Source organism: Macaca thibetana, chromosome 14 (genome assembly GCF_024542745.1).
Source record: "Macaca thibetana thibetana isolate TM-01 chromosome 14, ASM2454274v1, whole genome shotgun sequence".
In the NCBI taxonomy this organism is placed as follows: Eukaryota; Metazoa; Chordata; class Mammalia; order Primates; family Cercopithecidae; genus Macaca; species Macaca thibetana.
In genome coordinates, this window is record NC_065591.1 from 38566422 (window position 1) to 38593877 (window position 27456).

The 27456-nt window shown below is 36.3% G+C and overlaps 1 protein-coding gene across 1 annotated transcript in view; it reads left to right on the forward strand.

The window, feature by feature from the left end:
* Positions 1-25630, forward strand: part of SLC5A12 (solute carrier family 5 member 12) — a 54511-nt gene extending 28881 nt beyond the window's left edge. Inside the window, exons 9-15 of the mRNA XM_050755395.1 lie at positions 665-777; positions 5262-5329; positions 9070-9156; positions 11694-11860; positions 14103-14206; positions 19397-19524; positions 21681-25630. Coding sequence (XP_050611352.1) covers positions 665-777; positions 5262-5329; positions 9070-9156; positions 11694-11860; positions 14103-14206; positions 19397-19524; positions 21681-21830 — 817 coding nt within the window. The 3' untranslated portion in view covers positions 21831-25630. The remainder of the gene's footprint in view (positions 1-664; positions 778-5261; positions 5330-9069; positions 9157-11693; positions 11861-14102; positions 14207-19396; positions 19525-21680) is intronic.
* The last annotated feature ends 1826 nt before the right edge of the window (positions 25631-27456 follow it).

The window sequence follows — 27456 nt, forward strand, 5'->3', positions numbered from 1 at the left end:
CATGGATCTTCCCAGTGCCTATCTGTCACTTCCTAAGGAAAATTTTCCAAACTACATATCAATTTAGGTCTCTGTATGCTCTTATAGCACCTTGCTATTTTCCTTCACAACAATTTCACAACTGTAAGCAGGTAAATAATTGGTTGTCAAATGTTTGTGTACCAGTTAGAGTGCAAGATCTATGTCTTCCTGGTTCACCATTGTATGCTTGATACCCAGAATGAATAAAACGATGTATAAATAAATGAATGAATAATTAATGAGTGGCAGGCTGTACTGATTCCTGGGTTAGGGTAGTCACTACTCTCTGTTTCCACTCCAACCTGAACACACACATAGACACACACACACACACACATTTCCTCTGGTGCTGCCTGCTAGGTCATTTAACCTCTTGTTAAGAGGAATTAGTGGGTGTTAGATTATGAAAGCCTAGCTTCTTCACTGTAGTTCATGGAAAAAATTTAAGAGCAATAGCATGGAAAAAGATTTGAAAGATGAGTAAAGAGGCCATATAGTTCCCATGGAGTCTCAGAAGATAGAGACCTGTCCGCATCTGTTTTTCCTAGAGCCCTGCCTTATCTATCTGCCCTGGACGAGAGGGCAGGCTGGTAGTTCTGCCTTACGTAGCTTAGACCATGTTCTCACTTTTCTTTCCTTATAGCACCGTGGCTGCCAGCATCAATGCCTTGGCAACAGTGACCTTTGAGGATTTTGTCAAGAGCTGTTTTCCCCATCTCTCCGACAAGCTGAGCACCTGGATCAGTAAAGGCTTATGTAGGTACAGCTGGTGGACCTTCTATTCCATATCATGAAATGTACGTGTGGTACATGTCAAAATCCTGCACGTGCTGTTCAGGACACACTTATAAACACAAATGCACAGTGAGACATGTGAAGAATCCCACATATAGATTCTTACACTTCCAAAGATCCGGCAGGGTATCAGGAAAGAATGGCTAGCTAGTTTACCTTAACTAATTTTATTTTCAGATACTCTTCTATACTTACCCTACACTCTAAACGAGGCTTATCCAACCCATGGCCTGTGGGCTACATGCGGCCCGGGATGGCTTTTAATGGAGCCCAACACAAATTTGTAAACTTTCTTAAAACATTCTGGATATTTTTGTAATTTTAAAAATCTTTTGTAATTTTTAAATTCTTAAAATCTTATCAGCTATCATTAGTGTTTGTGTATTTTCTATGTACTCCAAGGCAACTCCTTCTTTCAGTGTGGCCCAGGGAGGCCAAAAGATTGGATGCCCCTGCAGACTAATCACATCAATCTCTCTTGATTACACTGTGTGATGGTCATTAGTCTCTCTACATGGGAAGATGTTGTGCTCACTATGGCCAGTCTCCTTGACAAAGAAAAGCCGAATTCTTTTCTGAAGAACTGTTCCTTATTACCAAACTCCCAGTAACCCCATCAAAGAATAATTGCTCCTTGCTTAATCATGCAATTGCATATTATGTTTATAATCAGTTCAGCACTTACCAGAGAAATTGCAGTTTCACAAGGTTTACTTTTTAAAGTATAAACAAATTATGTATTTACTAATAGAAAATATAAGTAATTTGGGAAAACTTATGTACATTGTTAAATAAAATTATACCTATTTTTCTTGGTATGTATTATGAAATCTTGTTCTAGCAGGATTGAATACATAATTATGTGGCAGCAGTGAGTGTTGATACATTTTTTGTGTGCTTAATATTACTATTTTCTAAAATTGCCCAAGTTAGTAGACAAAATGGCATCACATTTTTGCTTTAATTTACATATTTTGAAATATAGACCATTATTTTTCAGATAGTAATGATTTGTATATTTTTGTAAAAAAATTATTTATGCTTTCTATATATTTGTTGATGAGACAGTAGAAATTTTATTGTTTGCAAAATCTCTTTACGTAGAGAGGAAGTAAGTCCTTTGTCTGTTGTAGAATGTCTACCAGCTTAATTATTTTTAAACATATTTTTCATGTACAGAAAATTTCATTTTGTTTGATCAAATATATCATTTCTTTTATTATTTTATCATTTCTTTATGCTTATAAATTTCTTACATTAAAAACTTATGTTTATATTTTCTTTTAGATTGTAAGTACTTTTATATTTTATATTTAATACATCTAAATTACTTATTTGATTTATTATTTAAGATGATAAATTAAATTGTTTATTTATTTATTTTTTTTTTTTTTGAGACGGAGTCTCGCTGTGTCTCCCAGGCTGGAGTGCAGTGGCGTGATCTCGGCTCACTGCAAGCTCCGCCTCCCGGGTTCACGCCATTCTCCCGCCTCAGCCTCCCAAGTAGCTGAGACTACAGGCGCCCGCCACCACGCCCGGCTAGTTTTTTTTTTTTTTTTTTGTATTTTTAGTAGAGACGGTTTCACCATGTTAGCCAGGATAGTCTCGATCTCCTGACCTCGTGATCCACCCGCCTCGGCCTCCCAAAGTGCTGGGATTAGATAAATTAAATTGTTTTTCTTTTTCTTTTTTAAGATGGAGTTTCACTTTCATTGCTCAGGCTGGAGTGCAATGGCATGATCTCAGCTCACCGCAACCTCTGCCTTCTGGGTTCAAGCAATTCTCCTGCCTCAGCCTCCCGAGTAGCTGGGATTACAGGCATGTGCCACCACGCCTGGCTAATTTTTTTTTTTTTTTTTTTTTTTTTTTTTTTTTTTTTTTTTTTTTTTTTTTTTTTTAAGTAGAGATGGGGTTTCTCCATGTTGGTCAGGCTGGTCTTGAACTCCCGACCTCAGATGATCCACCCGCCTCAGCCTCCCAAAGTGCTGGGATTACAGGCGTGGGCCACCACATCCAGCCACTAAGATTTTTTTTTATATAGTTCACTTCCCCAGCATTATTTTTCCAATATTCCTGTTTTAAACATATTTTCATTAACAAAAATATATAACATAAATTTTTTTCATCTATAAGAATATATTTCATAGTATATACTTATTTTCTGTAATTACAGGACTAAACCATCTTGTTTGATATTATAGCTTTGTAGTATTTTATTTAAATATATGATAGAACAATTTCTCATTTTTCTTTCAGTTTAAAAATTAAAAATGTTTCCATTGTAATTTTTACAAAAAAAAATTGGCTATTCATTACTATTTATTCTTTCAAAATGACTTTAACGTTTATTCCATGGAACCTATCTGAACCCCCCACTGCCACTCCTCAATCCCATGGGATTGCATTAAACCTGAAAACATATTTGGAAACAACTGATATCTTTGTCAATCTTCCACCTAGCAATAGAATTTATTTTTTTCTATTTAACTGTATTGTATTTTTTAAATCTTACGTATTAACTAAACTAACGTCTTCCTCTTTCAGCTCCTCTTCCTTCCTCCCCCTTGCGCTCTTCTCTTCTTCTCTCTTCTTCTTCTTTTGTTCATCCTCCTCCTCCTCCTTTCCTTGATATTATGAGTAAGATGCTTTCCACATAATGTCTTATAAACTATTGTCATTGTGGAAGCTGTAATTTTTTCTTTTTGTTTTGAAAATGATATATCTGACCATTTACTCAACTCTCATTGATTCTTAAAATGCAAATTGATTTTATTGAAAGTGTGGTTGTTGCTTGCAAATATGAATAGTTTTACCATCCCTTTTATGCTTCATTGGTTTTCTAATTTAGGTTGTTTTCCATATCTTTCACTTTTTCTCTTATTTTCATAACTTTGTCCTTTTCTTCTGTATACTTGAAGAATTCAAGTTTTTCTCTATGTTACTTTGAATTCTCCCTATATAAACTTCTTAACAATAATGATTTTAATTATGCTATTGTGTTATGTTCCTTATATTTTATTACAAAAATTAAATTATTTGGCCAAGTTTAAAAATGTTATTGTGAATTATCATGTATACATTGCCTAGATTCTCCATTAATATTTTCCTAAGCTTGCTTTTTAGCATATCCATCCAGTTGTCTATCCATCCATTAATCCATCATATTTTTGGTACATTTAAAAGTAAATTGTGGACTTCTGCATACTTCCCCCAAATTATTTTAACATGCACATTGTTAATGATAATTCACTATTTAAAAAGCTGGAAAAGAGAGCCTCAAAAGTTGCTAGCCTGATTTCATTTTAAGAGTAAGTTCCTGATAGGAAATATCATGTACTGAATTTGAAATAAAATAAAAATGATAAATACATAGTACTTGCTGTGTACCAGGCATTGTTCTTGGGTATATGCATACACTTGTTGGATTAATTTACAAGTAGTTCCTTTCTACAGTGAAAGCTGTTAGAGACAGGAATCACGTTCTAAGTTTATAGCACTGGCATCTGGTGCAGTGTCAAATCTATGGTTGGTATTCAATAAGATTGAATTAATAGTCATGTTGGGAACTGGGCTGGATGTATAGCTGACAGAGAATGTTCAAAAAGAATCAACACAATAGTTTTCTTTCCATTTCTGTCACTGTGTCTCTGTCTCTACCTGCTACTTTTTGCCTTTCTATTATTTAGTTTATGTGTTATTATTGGAATTCAGTGTACTCTTGAGATGATTTTTCAACAAAGATGTATAAAAAATGGCTTTTTAAAAGATGGTTTAGAAAAGACATTATTTTTACATGTTGACTAAAACATATATGCTGATTTATTAGTGAGCTTTTATGATACCAGAAGAGCACTGTACTCTGAAGGCCCTTATGGTGATATAGAAACAAATAAATCATTATGTAGCATAACTAAGGACCATAAGGAAAATACAAATAAAGTGCCAAAGGGAAAAATCTGAAAAAGTTTCCAGATGTGCGAAATCTGTTAGGTAGAATGTGTAGACGTTATTTAACCATTGTTAAGATGAAAAGCTACTGGACTCCTGGAATTAGTAGCTTCTTTTTCAGCTCCTTGCTGGAGGGTGGTTTCCCTGGAATTAATTTCCACTAATTTTGTCTAGATTTAGTCTGGACCTTTCCCACATTTTCATGTAGTTTCCACATAACGGATTTCTTCTAGAAGCTTAGGATAACCCTTGAGGCTGGATACCAGTTCATTCCGCCTGGCCTGAGGAAGCAGGTCATTGAAACTTTTCCTTGGTAGAGAGACTTCCTAAATGCCTCTCCTGGGGCTGATGATGGCTGAATGTGGAGGACGGTCCTCACTGAGATCCCTTTGCAAAGGGCTTCCATCAGAGACAGTTCTGAGTGGGGGTCATGTCATCCCTTGAAGTCAGGAATCCCTCAGGAAATTACGGTTGTAATTTTTCTTTCTTTCTTTCAGGTCTCTTATTTGGCGTGCTGTGTACCACTATGGCTGTGGCTGCATCCGTCCTGGGAGGTGTTGTGCAGGTAACGAAAGAAGGAAAAGACACATTTGATGTCACCAGAACTTCCCCCCACTCTCTTCTAATGTCCTGCCTCTTCCTCCAAGATCCAAAGGCTGACATTTAATAATACCAGCTCCCAATTAAAAATACATGTAAAATTTCAACCAAAATCACTTTCAGAAGGAGAAACTATTAAAACTAGTAATAGGATAGTGAGATAAAATTAGAAACTCCTAAAAATTCAGATCTGAGAATTTATTATCCTGATATAAAAGTAGTGATAATAATAGTTAAAATAATAATAATTAACATGTATGTAACACTCTGTTCTGGGCAGAGTCCTAAATGTATTATTTCATTTAATCTTCATCACTTCTCTTAAAGTAGTATAATTAATGCACTAATTTTCCAGATGAAGAAACTAAGAAGTAACTGTCCCAAAGTTACATAATTAAAGAGTGGTAGAATGGGATATCTACTCACCTCCACCTGTCATCCAAGATGAACTCACAGCTCCCAATTCCACAAAATATCAATACTAAAAGGAACCTTATGTTTCAATTATAATCTGTTTCAATTATCTTCATTTTGCAGGTGATTACAGGAAAAAAAGTGAAAATATCCTGTTCAAGGTCTCACAGTTAGTGGAAAAACTAGGTTTATGACCCAAGTCTCCTGAGCCACCCATCCCCATTCCTCATGTTACCCAACTCACAAAACAGCATCAGATAAGTACATCTTCAGGTTCAAGCGATTCTCCTGCCTCATCCTCCCCAGTAGCTGGGATTACAGGTGCCCAGTTAATTTTTGTAGTTTTAGTAGAGATGGAGTTTCGCCATATTTGCCAGACTGGTCTTGAACTTCTGACCTCAAGTGATCCACCAGCCTCGGCCTCCCAGAGTGCTGGGATAACAGACGTGAGCCACCACACCTGGCCTTGTGTAATCTGAACATCATTTAGAGTTTCTTATCATGGTATAAGTTTTCAATAAATGTTTTTCAAATGAAGATATGAGTCACAGTAAGTGAATAGTAATCATTAATGTTTACAGAAGGCCTTCCAGTTCCCAGAGCAGTTTAACTTACTTGATCCTTCCAATGATTACTTAGATAAGTTCCATTAATTCCATTATAAGATTCAGGGAACAAATCTGGGAGAGCTAAGTGATGGAATAATTCACTTGTCTACATAAAAGAACTTACGGGACATGGTGTCCTTTCTAATAGGCCATTAACATACTGTTTTATCACAGATGCTTTATAATCCCTTCATAATGTTTGAAGCGCTCTGATATATACCCGTCTACACAGCAGAAGTGGCAAGGTGGTGAGCTTTGTCTTTAGTGATCTCAGGTACTTTTTTAAGATTTATTTTCCTATTCATGGAACCTATATTTCCAAGTTGCCTCTTGATGTCTTGTGCTCCACAATCAGTATTTACTCTTAAGAAAGTATCATCATGTCCAACTGGTGATGATTAGAGTCACTAAATTGTTTTCCTCCAGAGATACTTCCACTGTAAGCTCCTCTGCAATTGAAGTATGAGGGGCTCCAGATAGGCAAGGACTCCTCCAAAGACTAGTGGAAAACAATTCTTGTAGTGAGGAAGAAGTTGTGAGTGATGCCCTCATCCTCCTGCCTTCGTTCAGTTGAGTATGCTGGGCCCACCTTCTTGATGGATTAAGATGTGTGCCATGCAGTTGAAGAGATGTCGATAGGCAAGAATGAAAACCCTGATCTCTCCTTTCCTAGGAGAGGTATTTGAGTCTAAGGTGGTCCACTCATTTCTCTGAACACATCTGACTTTGACGGGCAAAAAAAGGCAACTATAATTCCCTTATTTAATTTTCCAAACACCCTTGCTAAATTGAGTTTAATGGCATAACATTCATATTCTGAATTTACATATGAGAAGAAGACAAGAAATTAGGTACCCTAGGGATGAGATATAGAGCCAGGTTTAATTTCATTTCATGTTTCTGAAACCACCCCGTACCCATGGTATGTGTTTATGGTAGTGCTGAGGGTGAGAGTGGGGCAGCTTAAGTTCCTTAAACAAAGACCCATTCAATGTTTTAGTTAAAGACTTTAGAAAATGTGTTCTGGAAAGTCTCATCCTGCAACATGTTCCAAGAAAGAAAATTTCCACAGTCAAAAGACTTTGGAACACACTGCACACTACATTCCACTCTCCAAAATCCACATGATACAGGGGCATATTGAAGGCTTCGAAAAATCCTCTAGTAAGGAAACCTGTTTCACTTGAAACATGTGACCACAGAACCACAATGGAGTGGAGAGTAGTGGGGCAGGAGGGGCTGGGGTCAAATAGCAGCAGGGAAGATCAGTTCGTGATTTGCCCAGCTCCCTTTGAGAAAGGTCGTTCTATCCAATATGCTGCTGTCCTAATGATTATCAGCTAATTCTGCTAAGAGCTGTTAATGACTTCTAGGGGCATTTTAATCTCAACTTTAGAAAAAACTTTCTGGATATCATAACAGTTCAGCAAACAAATGGCATGCGTCAGGGATCAGAGCTCACTAATAGAGAAGGTTAGAGCAGTAATAAAAAGATAATAATAGTAGTAGTCAACACTTTGGTGCCTTTATGTGCTCCATACTCCTCAGACAGTATTCTGTGTTTTTTCTTGGATTCCACATTGAATACTCACCAAACCCCATGCCCCCCAAATGGGAAGCAAGTATTAGCATACCCACATGACGTGTGAGGAAGCTAAGGCATAGCAAGGTAAAATAAGGTAAAATATCCTGCCCAAGCCCCAAAGGCAACCCTAACCCCAATGCACAAAGCTATTGTCCTGTACTTGCAGGAGTGGCTTAGCAGGTATTTGGGCATTGGGGAGGAGGCTGAATTAGATGAGCTCTAAGTCTTCCTCTAATTAAACATACTTAATATTAACAAAAGAAAGGTAAAAATTAAAATTAGTTTGCTTGTACACTACAGAAATATACATAGTTTTAAATCCAGGAACTCTTGAATTCCTCCCCCACCACCTTGTTTTTTTTGTTGTTGTTGTTTGTTTGTTTGTTTTTATCATGTGAAGGCCTTTTTCTTCTGAGGCATGGTGGCTACTGACTTTGTAAGAGATTGTGAAATATTTGTCCCACAGGAGAAGATAAAATTACCTTTACTAATTTATTGACTCTCTTATGTAATCACTAGTAAATGAACTTTCAAATTCAGCAACCCTAGAAACTGTGAATTAATGCTATCAGTCAGCAGAGGAAATGCCAGGAATATTAACTTAAGTATTGATGCTGGGTAAGAAGCAAGGCTTTACCCTCATCTGCCTCCATTTTGTCAAGAATATATCTGAGGCATTGACTTCTCTGAAATTAATCTGGAAAAAACAATCAAGCATTGCAACCCATCTTTCTGGAAAAAAGAAAAAAAATTTGCTAGAGGTGATTTGAAGTCCCCTTGGTTCTATGACCTTATTTTTTTTTTTTTTATAGAGAAAGAAGACTGAAATTCACTGAGTTTCAGCTTGGACTTCAAACTAAATTCAGGTTGCTTGCCTTTCTACCATACAAACACACACACAGACACACACACACACATAAATACAGTGCTTATCATTCAGCCTAGAATTTAGAAATGACTTATAGAAAGCACATAATTAATAAATGGCACAGTCAGAACTAGGACCCAATTGTATCCCAGGTCCAGGAGAGGGATGATGCCAGGAAGTCACAGATACCCTTGAGTAGGGGGTTCATCTGGTCTGCTTTTGTTCCACAGGCTGCCCTCAGCATTCACGGCATGTGCGGGGGACCAATGCTGGGTTTATTCTCCTTGGGTATTGTGTTCCCGTTTGTGAACTGGAAGGTAAGGATCCCACAGCCATCTTCACAATTCCTAGTCAAAAACTGGTCCCAGCCATTTCTTCCTCCTCTCACCCCTGTTTGGAAAAGCTATTTGTCTTAACCAGGAAAAGAATCCACAGTAGAATTAAACAGAGCTTGAGTCTACCTATCTCTGACTTCAGTGACATTTTCCTGGGAACGGAAATGAAAGAAAAGCAGAGGTAGTTATGAACTACCATATATCCTGACATGAAAGCTGACTCTTTAAGGTTAAATTAAGTCTTCTCTAAATTAAAGGCCCACAACATTAATTGTAAAATAGATTCTGAATTCAAGAATAGTTTTGTTGAAACACAATTTTGAAAATTCATATTTACAAATGTAAATCTAATTGTTTTCTGTGTATAGTTACCTAGATTTATAACTAACTTTATTAAACTAATTAACTAATTTATGTAGGGGAGAAGGGACAAACTTGGGTTCTGACAGCTGGATCTTCATTTTGCTGCTCTGGCAAGCTAACAGTATGTCTTCAAGTAAATGTTGGTTGGATAACTGTGTATTGAGTATAAATCAAAATAAATAATTATCTGGAAAATAATATAACAATATTTTTTAAACATTTATAATAGCAGGATTTTCTCAATCTAACAAAATTGCCATTTTCCAGTTACTGCCATCTGCACACTTACATGCATGTATTTCGAGAAAAGTCTTTTGATTCCAGAAAGCTTGACTTTATACTTATTTATCTATATACTATAGGATATTCCATAATGTCTGTGTCAGATAGTATACCTGATTAGGTCTCTGTGGCTACCTGACCTTTATTGACCCTTCTCCTAGATAAATCTTGTTGGGCTAGGTAAAGAGGTTGATGGGTAGTGAGCATTCGGGTCTTTGCAGCACTTCCCAAGCAGTCTTAATCACTTGTCTGATATTGGGGTTGACAAGAATATGTCTTTGGGGAGATAATGTGAGGGAAGACAATATCCTAGCCACAAAAAAATATGAGCTAACTACATAAGATTTTACAGTGCACTGTAAACATTAATTTATTATCTATGTTAGTACATTGGAGTTTTTTTCTATTTGGTCAGGAAAACCACCTTGATTTCTCTTACTGAAACCACCTTGTCATTTTTGGCAGCCATTGGGGCCCTCATTTACCCTGCATCAGCCTCTAAGACATGTCCTTTGCCTAGATATTTACTAAAGTATAGTAAATATTATAAATTTGTGTCACCTCTCCCCTCATCAATGGCCATGACTGATCCTACTAACCAATCATGGCTCTCCTTCCCACAGAATGTGGCTGCAACTTCAGAATCTGTCTCAACATGGCTCTCCAGCTAGCTATTATAGAACAACCAGGGTTAGCTGTCCAGTTGAAATCCATTTGCCACTTACTGGTAGGCCAGGGTTCAGCAAACGATATGCCTCAAATCTAGCTGGCCCCGTGTGTTTGGTAAGGCCTTCAAGCTAAAAAAGGTTTTGACATTTTTAAGTGGTTGGGAAAAAAAAGTCAAAAGAAGAATAATATTTTCTGGCACAAAAATATTATATCAAATTCCAATTTCAGTGCCCATAAATAAAATTTTACTAAAACACAGCCAGCCTCTTCTGTTTGGGTATTGTTCTATAGTTGCTTACATGCTGTAAGAGAAGAGCTGAGTAGTTGTGACAGATACTGCATGGCTCATGAAACCTAAAATATTTATTGTCTGACTGTTATATTAGAAATTTGCAGACCACTTGTTTAGACCAAGGCACAAGTATTCAAATCACACACACTGATTTAGTTTCTTCAAACAATAATGAAGAAAGCATTCTGGAACTCTTACCACGGTCTCTTCTATTCTTTTCTGATTAACTAGAGAAGCCAACAGGTTTGTTTTCTCTGACTCAGAAGGCTCAGCTTCCTAGCAGTGACCAGAAACATTTGATTATATTCTCTAGTGGTCCTAATCTCTGCTAAATTGTTCTGCCTCCTCTACAAGAAAAATGATTCTTTGAATTTTCATTATTTATCAAGAAATATAAACCTTAAATGACAAGACTACTAAATGCACTTGCTAGTATTCATACTCAAACAAAAAAACCTCAAAACTAGGGATTCGGGGGACTCTGTCAGTTACTTAGGAAGAGAGATAGGAGTAATATTTTCTGTATAAAAGCTGTCGATAACAAAAAATGATTCTGATATTTGAAGTTTTCCTTAACTTCCGAAAGTCTTCTAATGAGAATCAAAGTTTCAGCAGCTTTTTAAGTAGTAAGAGAAAGAAACCCTAAGGAGAAAAATAATTATTGCTAGAAATCTAAATATATTGATCAGTGTGAAATTATCTCGTGTCTTCGTTTAAAGAACAAGTCACTCCTTAATAAACCTGCATTATGGGAATTGAGGTGAAGGCAGTTTGAGTAGAGTGTTTCCAAAACGTGGGGCCAAGATTTGGGGTGGAATGCCAGAATCTCTAAGGCATAGAACTCCTCATCTCATTATTCTTTCAATAGACAACTTTGTCAAATTTCCCATTAACTTTTTTCTTCTTCATCCAGGGTGCACTAGGAGGTCTTCTTACTGGAATCATCTTGTCATTTTGGGTGGCCATTGGGGCCTTCGTTTACCCTGCACCAGCCTCTAAGACATGGCCTTTGCCTCTATCAACAGACCAATGTATCAAATCAAATGTGACAGCAACAGGGTCTCCAGTGCTATCCAGCAGGTATGCTGACTTTAAAGATGGCGCTGAGTCCCAGAGAGTAGGTCACCTGGTAAGAGGGAGGCGCACTCTTCAGAGATAAGTGTGATGAGACACATCTTGCTCTCTTGTGAGACTCACTCTGGGAAGTACCCAGCACTGAAGAGTGCCACGCAGGGCTGCAGCTTTCTGCAGATGTCCATTGTATGTCTGAATACAGAGGTATTCAGACATACAAAAACGGATTTGGTGAAAGAGTTAATGGGAGATATGAGTACAAAACAGAAAAATAGTGGAGGGTTGAAAGGTGACTGGGTATGAGAAATATGGTGTCCTCAAAGAATAAAACTGAGTAGAAGAAGTTTGTGAGCAATGAGGATAATGCTTGTAGGTATGCGGAGTTAGGAGCACTGCTATGAACCTATGGCTTCTAAACCAAACAATATGAACACAGGGTTTAACAAACGATTTCCCTTTCTGCTTCTGGCTGGGGTAAGTGATCAAAAATGTCAAAACACATCAGATACTATTGTGTAGAGAGAAGATTGTGGACTTTGAAATGTGAAATACCTGGGTTTGGATTTTGGTTTTACCATTTATTCCCTCTGTATCTTTGGACAAGTTAGTAAGTTGTAACTTCTTGAATTCTCAGAGCCCTTGATTGAAAAATGAGGGTATTAGTACCTACTATACTTCGTTTTTGAGAGGATCAAATGAGATGACTATATATATCTCTCTCTCTCTTCGTATGTATATATGTTTGTGTGTGTATATATGTATATATGTGTGTATATATATGTATGAGTGTGTATATATATATCAAGTGGCACTACACATGACTTTAATAAATGTTCACTCACATTCTAATTGTATGTAAGAGCAAGTCTAGAAAATACAGGATTTGTGTTATTTGTGTATCCTCAAAAGTACTTCATTTTTAGTAGCCCTTTTCTGATTATCATCAATACCTCCCTGTACACGCTCATTTCCTCTGAGCCCAGCCTTCTCAAACTGGCCAGGTAATGTGGCAAATTACATTTATGAAAGTCTCTCTTGGCCCGGCATATCTTCTCCTCTCCATTGTCCTTGTCAATCTTGAGGCAAGTCTCGTCATTACAAAGTCCAGAAAAGTGAAATTATCCTATTTGTATTTTTGATTTCCTCCATTTTTCTATTTTCTCTTCTTTTCTAATACAACCCATTCTATCCAAGCATCACTAGATTTATTTTTTCTGAAGCGCCTTCCTGAACTCATTACTACCACATGGAGATGACTTCAATGATTCATGTGCTTATGGAATAAAATGCAACCTTTATCCTGGAGCTAAATATCTGCCAAACTTTCCTGTGGTTTTAATGTTATTAACTATTGTTTTCCTTCTACTCTGAATTCTGTCTCTTCTCTTCTACCTATGCCTATCCCACTCTTTCCTACATTTGGGTCCTTAATCAAGCTATTTCCTCCATAGTAATGTCTTAGTGTTCATTTCTACTCTCCTAAAATCTTTATTTTTCAAGAGCTGTACTAGTGTCCTCCATTCCTCCATAAAATTCATTTTGACTCAGGTTCCAAATGGGCACTCCATTATTTTGCTTCCATTTGCCTTTGAGTTTCATTTTCTTTCCATAAATTTTATATCAAAGAATTTCAACCTATTTATGGTTCATCATAAACCATGTCGATTCTTCCCTCCTGCCTTTACTTACTGTATTACCTTCTTGGAATGCTAATTCCTGGCCCTGACTACCCTCTTTGCTTGATTAACTACTAATTATTCTTTCAAAATGAGCTGAGGTATCATCTCATGCATTGATCTGAATTTGATACTACTATGAAGGCTGCCTTAATCTTTTATACCTTTTCTACTGAGGCAAAACTAACCCATTTTATGATTATCTATTAGCTCCTATATGTAGACTTTGTGACTTTCTCATCTTTAGATCACTAATGCCTGTCACAATCACTAGCACTAAATCTGGGCTTAATAAATATCTGAAGAATAAATAATACAAATGAAATGAAAGACACAATCCTCATGGTAATACTTATGATTCAGTATCTATATTGTTATATTTTTAATTCAGGAATGAATTAGATTGAGTGGAATACAAAACACATTTTGTCTAAATATAATTTTTTAAATGACAAGAAGTTATGCTTTAGACTTTTGAGATGCCAGGCCCTAAAATGAATCCTGAGCAGTCCTCTATACCACTGTGGGTCTTTAGAATGCACAGAATTGGTGACATGTGCTGTTTTCCACAGACCTGCAATAGCTGATACCTGGTACTCAATCTCCTACCTTTACTACAGTGCAGTGGGCTGCCTAGGATGCATTGCTGCTGGAGTAATCATCAGCCTCATAACAGGTTGGTTATAATTCCTCCCTTTGGGACTAAAGAAGATATGGGCTAATGCATGCATTGGTGGACTGGCTGACTGTCTTATTGGTTTGAATTCAAGTTTCTAAAAAAACCCTTCTTCCCACAGAGATGTCTACTCTCTCAAAACTGACATACAAAGACGCCTTTCATTATTATATATCTGATTATTAATATATAAAACATGTATTCACGGGAGGCTGAGGAAGCAGAATTGCTTGAACCCAGGAGGTGGAGGTTGCAGTGAGCTGAGGTGGTACCATTGCACTCCAGCTTGGGCGACAGAGCAAGACTCCGGCTCAAAAAACAAACAAACAAACAAAAAACCACATATATTCAAATATTTCCCATATATTATTAAAAAAAAAGATGCTTTGACACATGTCCCCCAGAAGCTTGAGTATAAAAAACCCTCCGTAATATAACAATCAGTAAATAAGGTTAAATATTCAGAGTGGTTCTTTTCCCCTCATCTCAGTAAGAGACAAAATTTTTGTCATCACCATCTTGCTATCTCATGAAGTCAGCCTTTGCTAACTTACTAGAAAAGCAAAACACTGTTGTTTTTGCCTATGTTGTCCTTTGGAGGCTGCTCCTCTAAAGTCGTGGAGTTCTCTGCAGTGAGCAGCTTCATTGTCAGCCATTTTTAGCAAAGTGTCTACCATCCATACTTGCCCTTTTGATGGATTAATGTCTTTTTTGTTTCAATGCCCATGAGGGATTCATAGTGGTGGTGAGAGTGTGGGAGATAATGGGGTGGAATAAGTTCACTATACTCTTGTCCCTCCACCTCCTTGGAGTACATATTTTAGCTAAAAAATTTTTAAGGTATTCTACTTTTCCACGACTATTATATACCAGTGAACAATGGCCAACATTCTTACTCAACATGAAACCTGAATGGCAACATTTCTGGTGACTGTGTACTAGAAATGTTATATGCAAGTTCCAATACCCTATTGTTCTGCGCATGATGTCACTAGCCATTCACTGAAATTTAAGAAGATATTAGCTATGATAAAGAATTGACTATAAATCTTGTAACCCCAGTCTTTCACATAATAACAATTCTCTCAATGTCTTTATTTAAATAGTTCCAGGCGAAAGATTGTTTATTCAATTTGTTTAGATTTTTGCCTTAGAACCCTGACATCCTTGACTCCTTCCTTGATGCTGGAGGAATATACCTAGACATTTCAGTTTAGTGGTTGGTCGCCACTAAGAAGACAGCCAATATTTCAGCTGCCTGGACATTTCCTTCTAAAGCAGGAAATGTGTACACATGAAATCCAGTGGTTTGTCAGTCTATATTTTCCATGTGTGCACCAGAGTTAGCATGCTGTTATGTTGATACAGCAGCACTTATATTAAATTTGATTGAAAATTCTTGCACATTTTCAGCATGAACAACTCTTTTGGTATTAATCCCTATGTTTTCTTTTTCTCCAAATGAACCAGGTCTTAGTGAAATGCCCTTGAGACCAAAAGCGAACACGTAACAAAGTCTAGTTATGCCTTCAAACATTTGGAAAAATTTTGGAACATGACCACCAGATGTTCTTGCCTCCTGGTGCCTGTCTTCCAAATGAGGCCTTAGTGCTAGCCTGATACCCTCAGGTCTGCTCACCAAGAGGGTTTAACAAATCTTCTGTAATACCCACTGAATCTTTTAAAAAGTCTTACAATGTTGAAATGTAGAATAGGGTCAGTGAGGAAGGACAGAGGCCTTTTGTGGGCCTGTTCTCCCTGTGTTATATTTTATCTTGGTCTTATTTGGTCTTAATAGGTGATGTATTCAATTATACTTCTTCCAGAAAAAATATGGCACCTAAAAGATATGCCGTTTTTGTTACTCATATATGTTGACACATAGAATCATGTCTGTGTTGATTAGCAACTCCAGGAAGTTTATATCATTAATCATTTTGTGTATCAGCTTCTGAAAGGAGATCTTAGGCTAGGATACACTTTAAATTCTTCATTATTACTGATAAAATTCTGCTGGGTGGCTGAAAATTATTTTTTCATTTTTCCAATTTAGACATGTGAAATGAAAATATCATTTCCTAAATCAAGAACAAATACCATTGTTGGTGTATCAAGTGACCAAAACATCCCATTATCAGGACAGTACGTAGAGATTGATGCTACTCTGTTTTTCAGTGTACAGTAGTTTATATTTATCTGAATCTTACTGTATTTTTCTCATTTACCATAAAGCTGCATGTCTCTTTATGGACATGCAGATCTTTAGTTATGGATATGAAGTCTTTAGTTATCAGTCTATTATTTTTATATTTTAGATTATGGTTCCATACATTAAGGTTAAATGTGGCCTAATACCTATTTTCTTTTTCTTTTTTTTTTTTTTTTTTTTAGTTTTCTAGAAACAGAGCTTGCCCATTTATTTGCTTTTGACTATGGTTGATTTCACTCTATAGAGGCAGAGTTGAGTAGTGGCAACAAACATCTGGCCAGCAACGCCTAAATATTTACTATCTATCTCTTAACATACAAAAATTAATCTTTGTGTTAGATAATTCATCTCATCAGAGAAATTTACTGTACTACTTTATAAATTGCCAGGAATTGCGCAGCTCTGTATAATGATGTGAGATAGATAAAAAATATTCTAGCTTTCAGTTTGCTGTGGTGAAAGCTGATACCATTCTAATTTCTGATTCTTGTATGTAATCTACCTTATTTCAGTCTCTCCTGTTTGTCACACAGACACACACAGATACACACACACACACACACATATACACACACACACAGACACATACACACACACTCATACCATTCTTTCTGTTGAAAGTTTATAGACCATCTTTTTATTCATAGATTTCTGAAATTTTATGTCCTTGCCACTCCTAATCTGACTTTCTTGACTTGCAACATAAGCCTATATCTTGTACTCAGGACTTCTGCTGAGAGTTTTGGGGCTTGTGCCCAGTAGAGGGACCATGTAGGGAATGGATTCTAGGTTGCATTCGGCTCGTGGAGTCAGTACCTTGGCATAGAGTTGCTTCTGCTTAGAGGAAGGGGAACTTTCCTCAAAACCACCCCAAGTTACTATACATCTAGTGACATTTCCTCTATAAGCATGAACTTTCTTTTCCTTAGGAAAAACCCACTTGTTTACAGGAAATGATCTCATCCCCTTTGACCTTCTTCTCTTTTCTCACCTAATATGTCTACAGTCCTGCAACCTCTTGATGAACTTGGTTTCACCCAATTTTCTCAACAGTCCACTGATGCTCAATCCCTAAGGTCTTGCTCATGAAAGATGATAAATCCATGATTGAAGGCAAATACAGAGCTTCTGGTTTGAGAATTTGAGTTTCATTTTCAACTTTCCTATCTGTGAGAATTATAGCCCTATACTTTGCTTTACCATCTACTATCTCCCAAAGGCAATATTCTCTTTTTCTAGAAGAAAACAGAATATAAATCCATATGAAGCAAAGAGTCCTGTCCAAATCTCAGGACCTGCTCTTCAGAGACAATAGATCACCATCATTTGTTGGAGTGTTTGATACTTTTGTGGTTCATTCAGAGACAAAACTCTTCTCTGTTTGAAACCCTGGAAATGACTTTGTCCAAAATTAAATTATTCTGATTCAGAGATGCCCTTGCATAGAATTTTGAGGTTGGGCAACCCCTCCTCTGCCACTCACACATATACACATATTAAGACAAATGGAGGGTTACAGAGTGTGAGATCACACATGTTTAACTAAACATATATTTCATCATTTATTAGCTCATAGAAAAGTTCACCATTTCCTCATCCATGAAAAGAGAATAATAATACTTACCTATTTATAGGGATTAGTGATAATCTATGTAAAATGTGCCCAGTATGTAGAATACACTGACTAATTGATAAATATTATTATCAACACTAGTAGAATTCTATGTGGTCAAATGTCTTTTGACAGGGTGATGTAATGCCAGGGAATAGATTGTTTAAACCTCAATTTAGAATTTTAAAAATCTACATTTTTGGCCAGGCACAGTGGCTAACGTCTGTAATCACAGCACTTTGGGAGGCTGAGGTGGGCGGATCACTTGAGGTCAGGAATTTTAAACCAGCCTGGCTAACATGGTGAAACCTCATCTCTACAGAAAAAAATGCTAAAAATTAGCCAGGTGTGGTAGTGCGTGCCTATAGTCCCAGCTACTCCAGAGGCTGAGGCAGGAGAATCACTTGAACCCGGGAGGCAGAGGTTGCCGTGAGCCGAGATCATGCCACTGCATTCCAGTCTGGGCAATAGCATGAGACTCTGTCTCATACAAAAACCAAACAAATCTACAATTTTTTTTCTTGTCTCTAGAAAGCAGTTTGAGAAAAAGTTTGTGGATGGGCACAGTATCTGGCACTTAAAAGAAATTTGATCAACGGTATAACCGCTACTCCACTCTTCCTTCTAGTATCTTTACACTACACTGAGTATGGGACTAATAACTATCATTGAATGATATAGGGTATTAGTGAATAGTCTTTATGACTTAAAATTTGCATAAATTCTGGGAGGAGCAACATCACTGGCATTTACGTCTTGGTTTGAATATCAATTTGACTCTTGTTCCACAGCAGGATTTGAAGAAATAGGACATTGAACAGGTATGTTTTGAGGAAGGGAAAAGGAGGTGTGAGGAGTGAGGAGGTGTGAGGAATGCTTAAAGTACCTGGGGGGAACATGAGGATATTGCTTGTTCAGGATGTCAGGGTGAAAGAAAAGAAGGAACAATAAAAATACTCTTTCTAATTTTACAAATACTGACTTAGATGATCTCAAATATTAATATATCTGGTTTGGCTAAAAAATCAAGAGCTTTTTTAAAGGAAGAAATTGAATAATTACTGCTCTCCCCTCTGTTGGCCAAGGAAGGGTACTAGTAGAGTTTTCTATAATAGATATTTAAAAATAAATAGGTTGTCTCTGTTTAACTCTACAGTCATGAGTCTACCTGACCTGATAATTTGTTGATGTTTAAAAATGAACTCCTACCTCTTTCAGCAGTTAAGCAATTTCTGTTTATTAACCACTCAGTCTTGTTTTCACTTTTATTCTAAAAAGTAACCTACTTTTCAAGTTGACAATGTTTAAATTTGTAAAGGAAGAGCTGGAGGCCTGCAACTGTCTAATCTATTTGTTCTTTTGTTAATAGGTCGCCAAAGAGGTGAGGATATTCAACCACTGTTAATTAGACCAGTTTGTAATTTATTTTGCTTTTGGTCTAAGAAGTACAAAACACTATGCTGGTGCGGAGTTCAGCATGACAGTGGTACAGAGCAGGTGAGCTGATGTTTGAGCTTCTAAAAATGTGTATGGACTCAAAGGGATTCCTGGTTTTGCCTATTTAAACCAGCTGCAAAGATGCACTGGAAAGGGAAGGCAGTGATTGAAAGAACTTGAAAGAATTTGAGTTTCAACTTCAGAGTTACCTCAGCTAATCAGCTTTTAAGCACATAAATATGTTGATAGGTAAAAGTGCCTTGAAGCTGAATTATTGGCATTACGGGTGGTCAGTTTTCAAAGCTTGTTTTAACCCTTATGAAGGTGAATTCTAGGAAAATATAAAAGCGAATCATAGAAAAGGAACAAATTGAAGGCACATTCTCCTATAATAGTTCAAAGCATGGACCTCAGCATCAGATAGTCCTGGGATTAATCCTGGTTCCATGTCCTCCATTCCTTGGGTAAATTATTTAACTCCTCAACTCTAGCTTTTCTGATCTGAAAACTGGGTGGGTGAGAGGGGGATTATCAGAGCAACATGGACACAAGCATTTCCAGTTCCATGGGATATAAATGGAAAGCAAGGTCATGGTGGGAATGCACAGGCAAAGAAGCAGCAACATGCACCTAACTCTCTAACTCCCCAGCTCTTTTTATTCTGGGAAAAAGAAGTGTGTTTAGGTCAGGCAGTACTAGAGACACTGTCCAAGTATTATTAAGGTTTCATCAGCCAAAGACCACCAGAAAGAGCCTGTAGTTAGACAAAATTGGACTTACCGACTTGATGCAGCAAGGTGGGGTACTTCAGAGGAATCGGCGAATGCCACCCTCAACAAGAGGGAGGAAGAACATGTCTTGTAAGGTTTGGGTTCCCACTGAAGGATTCTTAAAGGGGTCTACGGGAAGCAGAAATGACCACAAAGCTATCTGGGGCAGCACTGGTAAGAGTGCAATGGTCACTCAAAGGGTTGTTATGGCATTTGATGACTGCCAGATCTTGGGAGCAGCTGGCCTTATCAGTGTCTGTCTTCCCAGCTTGATTAAGTGCAAGAGTGTTTTTGTTGTTATTGTTGTTGTTGTGTTTTTCTTTTTAGTTTAAACTTATATTCACTTTTAGTCCCAGACATTTTATTCTTTTATGATTTTAGGAGAGGGAAGCCTAACCCGAATCACGGCAAATATTTCTGAGTTGCCCATTGCTCTCCTCTCCAGAAAACAGCAGAATAACATGTATATCACCTAAAGCTGAGTTTATTACTTATGGCGGGAGGCAAGAGCACCAGGTTTACAGAGAGGCTCAGAGAATGGAAGTTAGGTGCAGACATTTATAGAATTCTGAGCTTAAGTGACTTAAGGTAGATCTTTCAATTCAGGGTTCTTATTGGAACTGGGCAAAACTGTGGTGTAAGAATTTAAAGTTGGAAAACATAGCCAGGTGAAGGTCCTAAAGTCAGTTTTGATAATTGAACCATGGCTTGATAAGCAAGGAGTTTGCTTCATTGAACAATCTATACTTTGGAGAAAAGGGCTGTTTACCCAGATGAGAAATTTATTTTGCTTAGAAGGCAGCTGGTTAAGCAGCCTATTGTTTGTATAAATGAATTTTGAGGAAGTTCTAGAAGCAACGGATCAAGTTATTTATTGGTTTGCAGACTCAGGAAGATAGAATTTCCTGGAATAAATAATAAACTTACTTAATTCAGGCAGCCAGCTTCTGTTCTCAAGGCTAAGTTGAATGGGAGGGGACACTCCTTGTGTCACTATTGGGCTTCTTTGCCAGAAAATATTGTTGAGCAGCATCCAGGGGAGTTTGTGTATAGGTGTCCCTCTTATTATCAGCAGGCTCTCCTATTCCCTGGTAGGAAGGGGGCCATCCTCATATGAGATAGAGGTATGTTTCTCCTTATAATGTAATACTACTACCTGACGGGATTGCTGGGTTAAATGAGAGATGTAAAAATTTCTTCATGCAACACAAGACATACTGTAAATGCTCAATAAATTATTCTTTTTGCTGTTATTATCATTAGAAATAGTACCTTACATGGATTATCAAAGTTATCAATTAGAAATTGTCTTAGGTCAGAGTTGTTTATGCTTCTTTTGTACTTATATATAATTTTTTGAAGCCGAAGCCTAAACAAGATTCTCTCAGGTTAATTTGGAATACATCAAGGCTATATTGCTAATATGTGTCTTTCTATTTTCCTCAGGAAAACCTTGAGAATGGCACTGCCTGGAAACAAGGGGCTGAATCTGTCTTACAGAACGGACTCAGGAAAGAAAGCCTGGTACATGTTCCAGGCTATGATCCTAAGGACAAAAGCTACAACAATATGGCATTTGAGATTACCCATTTCTAAGGCAATACCTGTATGAATGCACACACACACACAGACACACACAATATACACACATACAAACACACAAACTCCACATACTTCTTGCCTATTTGTTAGTAGATTTGTATAGTTGCCATTGCTAGCAGACAGGGATGTCTGCTGTCTATTTGTACTTATTTATTACTACATGCAAAATACTGTTTCCCAGGATATTATTTGAAAGACTCCAACTGTCACAGAGAAAAACCAATCTGCTCCAAATGTCCTTGACTACTTCCTTCTTGAATAAATTAGGACTGGATTTCATCACCATTCAAGAAATCAAAGTCTGTTTGCTTGGTGTCGTATTAAACTTCAGGTTTTTCATTTTAGTAGTTTTTTAACCATCAAAATATCTTGGATTTTAAAGGCAGAATGGGCAATAGGAATATGCATATTATTGCTTTTCTACCACGAGGAATAAAACAGAGGAATGACATCCACCTCTGACCTCATACCTCACATATATGCAGACATATTTTATGCCACCCATCTCCCATCCTGTAGCTGCAATTGGCATACAACTATTAACATACTATTAACATCCCTTCACCACCACTATTAGGTCCTCTTCCAGTCATTCCAGTCATTAGCTGTCCTGACCAAACATTAAAAAAAAATTCAGCTAAGTGCAGAAGGAGAATATGGTATGTCTGGCTAGTGGGAGCGATTATAACTAAAATCTCTGCTCCTTTTATGTTGTCCATGCAGTATTTCTTCTTCCTTTCTATCACTTTACAATGAAAAATTGCCTCAGAGCTCAATAAGAAGTCTGGAGCCTTTTTCCAGGGCTAAGTAAAGAGAAAAGGAATGTCCTATAGAAGGTTGTTAGACTAGAATTTGGTAAAAGAACATTGCAAATAGTGTAACAGACCATAGATTTCACCAGCAATAGTGTTCTTCTTTGGACAAAACACATTGTCCACAAGACTTGTACTCTGCTCATTCAGCTCATGTGAGCAAGTTCAACTCACTCCACCGGGTAAGGTAACAAAAATGGAGAACTTCATAGTTCGTGTCTAGAAAATAATGTTTAAAGTTCTGGATAATGAGGGCATTGCCAATTAAAAGGTGAGTTGACAAATGAAGGAGCAGTGAAAGATTTTTGGAGGAAGTGAAGAAATAAAATTCTGAAAAGGTAAAAGAAAGAAACAGTATGTCACAGGGGCAAAGTCAGAGGACAGATAATAAGAAACAAAGTTGTATCTGAGAGTCATATATTAGGACAGGTGTCAGATATTTATTTTGGCGGCCAGATAAGAGCAAAAGGCCTAGAAACAGTGCATTAGCAAAGTAAGAAGAAATAGTTCAAATAGGCAAGGATAAGGAACTCCAAAGGTTGTCTTTAAATAGTTCTTGAAAGAGAAAGCCTTGAAAGAAGCATGCAATAGACAATACCAATATCTATTATTAGAAAAGATAGAAAGACAGACAAATCAATGGAGGAATTAAAACAGACACACTGGAGTTTACAAAACAGAACTCAATCCTTGCCTTCTCTCCCTCCACTCAAATAGAAAAGGAGAATAGAGAAAGAGAAAAAAGGTATTGGGCTACAGTTTATAAGAGAGATGAGAAAAAAAATACATTTGGGATAAGAGGGAAGGGGTCAAAAGGGGGCACATTTGGAGAAATATCTGAAAACGAGAAGGAGCAGAATTTTTGGAAACATTTTTCAAAGTCTGGCAATGCTAATTAAGCTGTTGATCTAAGGATTTGCAAATTGAGAGGTGCAATTATTTTCCAAATGACTTGTGATACTCTTATTAATTAGAATACATATTTTGTGAATATTGAAATCTGAGCCAAACCTAGTTGGCTTTATTAATATCTTAGGGAAAGAAGAGAGAAAGAAAGAGGGAGAGACAGAGAGAGAAAGAAAGAAAGGAAGAGGGAGAGAGAGAGAGAGAAAGAATAAAAAGGAAAAAACAGCAATTCTGAGGATGAGAATAAATTAATGGTAGGCATTATATATGCATGTACATATATATACATGTGCATACATATATATGTAAATATGATTTGGAATACATCAGGATTGTGAACTTCCATTTGGGATAGCATAAAAACAAAATATACCGTACAGTTTTTCCTTTTACTCACAAATTTTACTCATAAATTTTCCTAAAGACATTTCACTGGGTCAGTACATTTCCGCAAAAGTTTTAAAAATGTTTTTTCTTTTACAGTCCCTAATTATCTTACCTGGAGTGTTATCAAAATGTCATACAACTGGAAGATGCAATTATTATTATAAAAATATCTCTGCCTTCCTTGTGTAATGAAATTTATGGCATTAGCAGATGACATTTCAAGAGATTTTAGAGGTCATTGTAGAGACTCCCCCCATTCTTCTTAATTGAACAAACAGGCATAAATCTAGGGTTTCAGGTAGAGAGCAGATGGGAATCTGTGGGAAACTGTCTTCCACAGTGTATGAAAATCGTGTTTGTTGTGTGATGAAGCAAAAGGGAGCTATGAAGTGCACAGTCAACAGATTCAGCTAGTGAGTCCCAGCACTCCTCTCAGGCCCTCCCTAGGATTAGCAGCCCAGAGTCATGCCAAGGCTACTGGTGCAGTACAAAGACAGTCCAGTGACAAGTTCCATCCATACCATGGAAGAGGGTTTAACTCGTGGCTGTTTTTGCCACAGCATGACCAGAGACATTCTCAATAAATGGCACTAGGAATGATGAGTTTTAGAGGGGCCTAAAATGTTCCAAACTTGATACTCAACACTGTGCTTTAAAGCACAACCACAGATACTGGTAAAAATGGAACAGAATTACCTCAATGCCTCTTTAACTCATTCTGAATGAATTTATTTCTGGGACAGATATTTTTTTGTCACCATTTGGAATAAGAACTACAACAGCTTATGATTGAGATGAGGAACTGGAGTCAAATGGCTTAGGTTCAAACACAAATTCTGACATAAATCTAGGTAATTTTGGGCAATACTTTTTAAATGTTACTTTATTTACCAATTAATAGGAGTAAAAATTATCCCTACTTAATAGAATTATTATGAAGATTTATAGAAGTAAATCATATAAAGTGCTTAGCACAGCGTGACTGGCCCACATGGAACATTCAATACTTGGTCTGCAATATATGAAGAACATGGTGTACATGTTAACTTAAATGGTTTCATTATTTCTCTTCAGGATTTTTAAGATGCAGGATCAGAATATATGTTACTATTTTGAGAATAAGAAATAATAAGACAAACAGAATGTATAAATTAAAAGTCATGCCATAAATTTCCAAAGAGTAGTTTTTTTAATGCCAGAGTTTAAATAAAATATTATTTTCCAGAGAGTAACTTTTCTAAAGGCCCTAAATTCTGAAAAGAGAGAAAACTACTGTTATAAACAAGTTTATTACTAAAAGATGCAATAGTCATTATTATGATTTATTATTTTGTACATGTAAACTTTGATAAGTAAACAGTATCTCAACCCAAGTTTATCACTCAATGCACAGTTCAAAGCAACTGTGACTCTCAAAATAGCAACAGAAGGTGGGGAAGGTCTTTTCCCTTTGTTTATGTAATCTTTGCTAAATAAGAACTTTACTATTTCATGACTTTACAGGGTTATACCATTTCATTCTAAAGAGAAACAAAAAGTAAACCATTGCCCATGTGGTTTTCAAATAGTATTTCAAAGAGAATATTACTGAAATATTTTTGTGCTGATACAGACTTAATCAAACATTATTTATGGAGAAAATAGAGGAGTCTCCCTTTAATTGTTCCCTTAGAAATAAATTGTTTTAAAATATTACAGAAGTTATAGCTGTATGTATATGCACATTTGTATATTTACAAGTCTCATGGACTTAATCTCAATATTGTAAATTAGCTAGGTTTACTATAGTTAACTGCTTTTATCTAGCATTTATAATCTTGTAGCATAAGCTCTTTTCAAATAACTAAAATTTAACTGATATCAATGGTACACATGGAATGATACAAATTTATAAACTAATCAAAGGTAACTCATCATTGATAGTGAATTAACTAATCTGTAGTTTTTATTGGTAGTTCTTGGAAAGAGATAACACCATTATTTCCTCTCCCACTCCAATCTCCCAAGTAAATCAATGTAGATCTGCAAATACCCATGTGAATAATAAACATTCACAAGCCCATTTTTCTAATATTATACTTTGGTGTTTCAACTATTAGCCATCTTCAGAAGAAAAAGAGTTAAGCTCATAAGTAACTTCGAAATCACAACATGACCCTTTCTCGAAGTGTCAGGCTGTCATCATAAATTAGAAAAATAATCTTACCCTGTGGAGCAAGATGGTCATTGATAATGATATTTCAGTACATCGGTAGGACATTTAATAGGATATTTTTGTATTTTCAAAATCTTATGCAGCTTTTTAATTTCAGAGTTCTAGAATACATCTAAATCTAATGTTGTTTATACAACTAGTTAAGATTAGGAAAAATGCCTATAAACAAGTATAGTTAAATAATTTATATATAATTATTTAAATTATTTTTTTAAACTAAGTTTTGATTTAAGTGCATGGGAATTATCAATGTGAATATTTTCTACAGGGTTAGGAATGGAAAGGAAGCTAATCATCTATTCTAAAATCTTTTGTTAAAACCTTATAGATTAAGGAAGGTCCACCAGGTGACCAAGTAAGCATATACCAAAATAAGGTTTTTCATATTATATAACATGACTTCCTTTTTGATGTTTTGGATAATGCCTGTAATATTTAGCTTACCATGGGTTAGGAAGCACACACACACACACACACACACACACACACAGAAATAAACATCAAGAGGGCTTGTAACTTAATAAAATAGGTTACTATAAATCAAGAAAAGCAATAAATAATGGTGATATCCTTTGTGGACCTTATCCTCAGGAATTTCCAGAAACGATTCATCTGTGTCCTAAGTTGCTAAAGCAAGTGTGTGCACAGGTGTTCAGAACACCTCATTCCTATTACAGGATTTGCTTTTGACACATTTAAAAGGCTAAGAGTAGTTTCACGTAATTCTTTATTTAATGTCTTAATTTAACTGCCATATTAAAAAAATGAGCAACCCTCAAATCATTTATTTGCAGTATAGTATAATATAAGCAGGCTGAATTTGTGGATAACATTATTGACTGGTTTGGAATACACTTCGTAAAAGTTTATATACCTTTATGTTAACTACTTTCAAGAATGCTAATAGGTCACCTTCTGAAAAATTGATTCCGTCTATTTCAACAGAGCAAAGCTTCCTTAAATTGGCTTTAGAATTTAAGAATTTGGAAGGAATGTTTAATGATAACAATACACAGTGTATTTTTTTTTTATGATTTGCAGGGTAACTGTAGTGAGTAAAAGGAATAAAACCAATATTTATAATCATCTGGATAAATATATGGTTGCCACATAATTTCTCCTATTGAGAATAAAAATGGAGAAATCCACTGTTGTCTCTTCTGGCCGTTCCCAAATTCTTTTTTCAATTATAGAATTCCAATAGCTCTTTCCTACTTGAAAAATACAATATAGAGGCCAATGGATGTATATGTTAGGAAGATAAAATTGTATAACCTTAAAATTGTGTATCTTTTTAAGT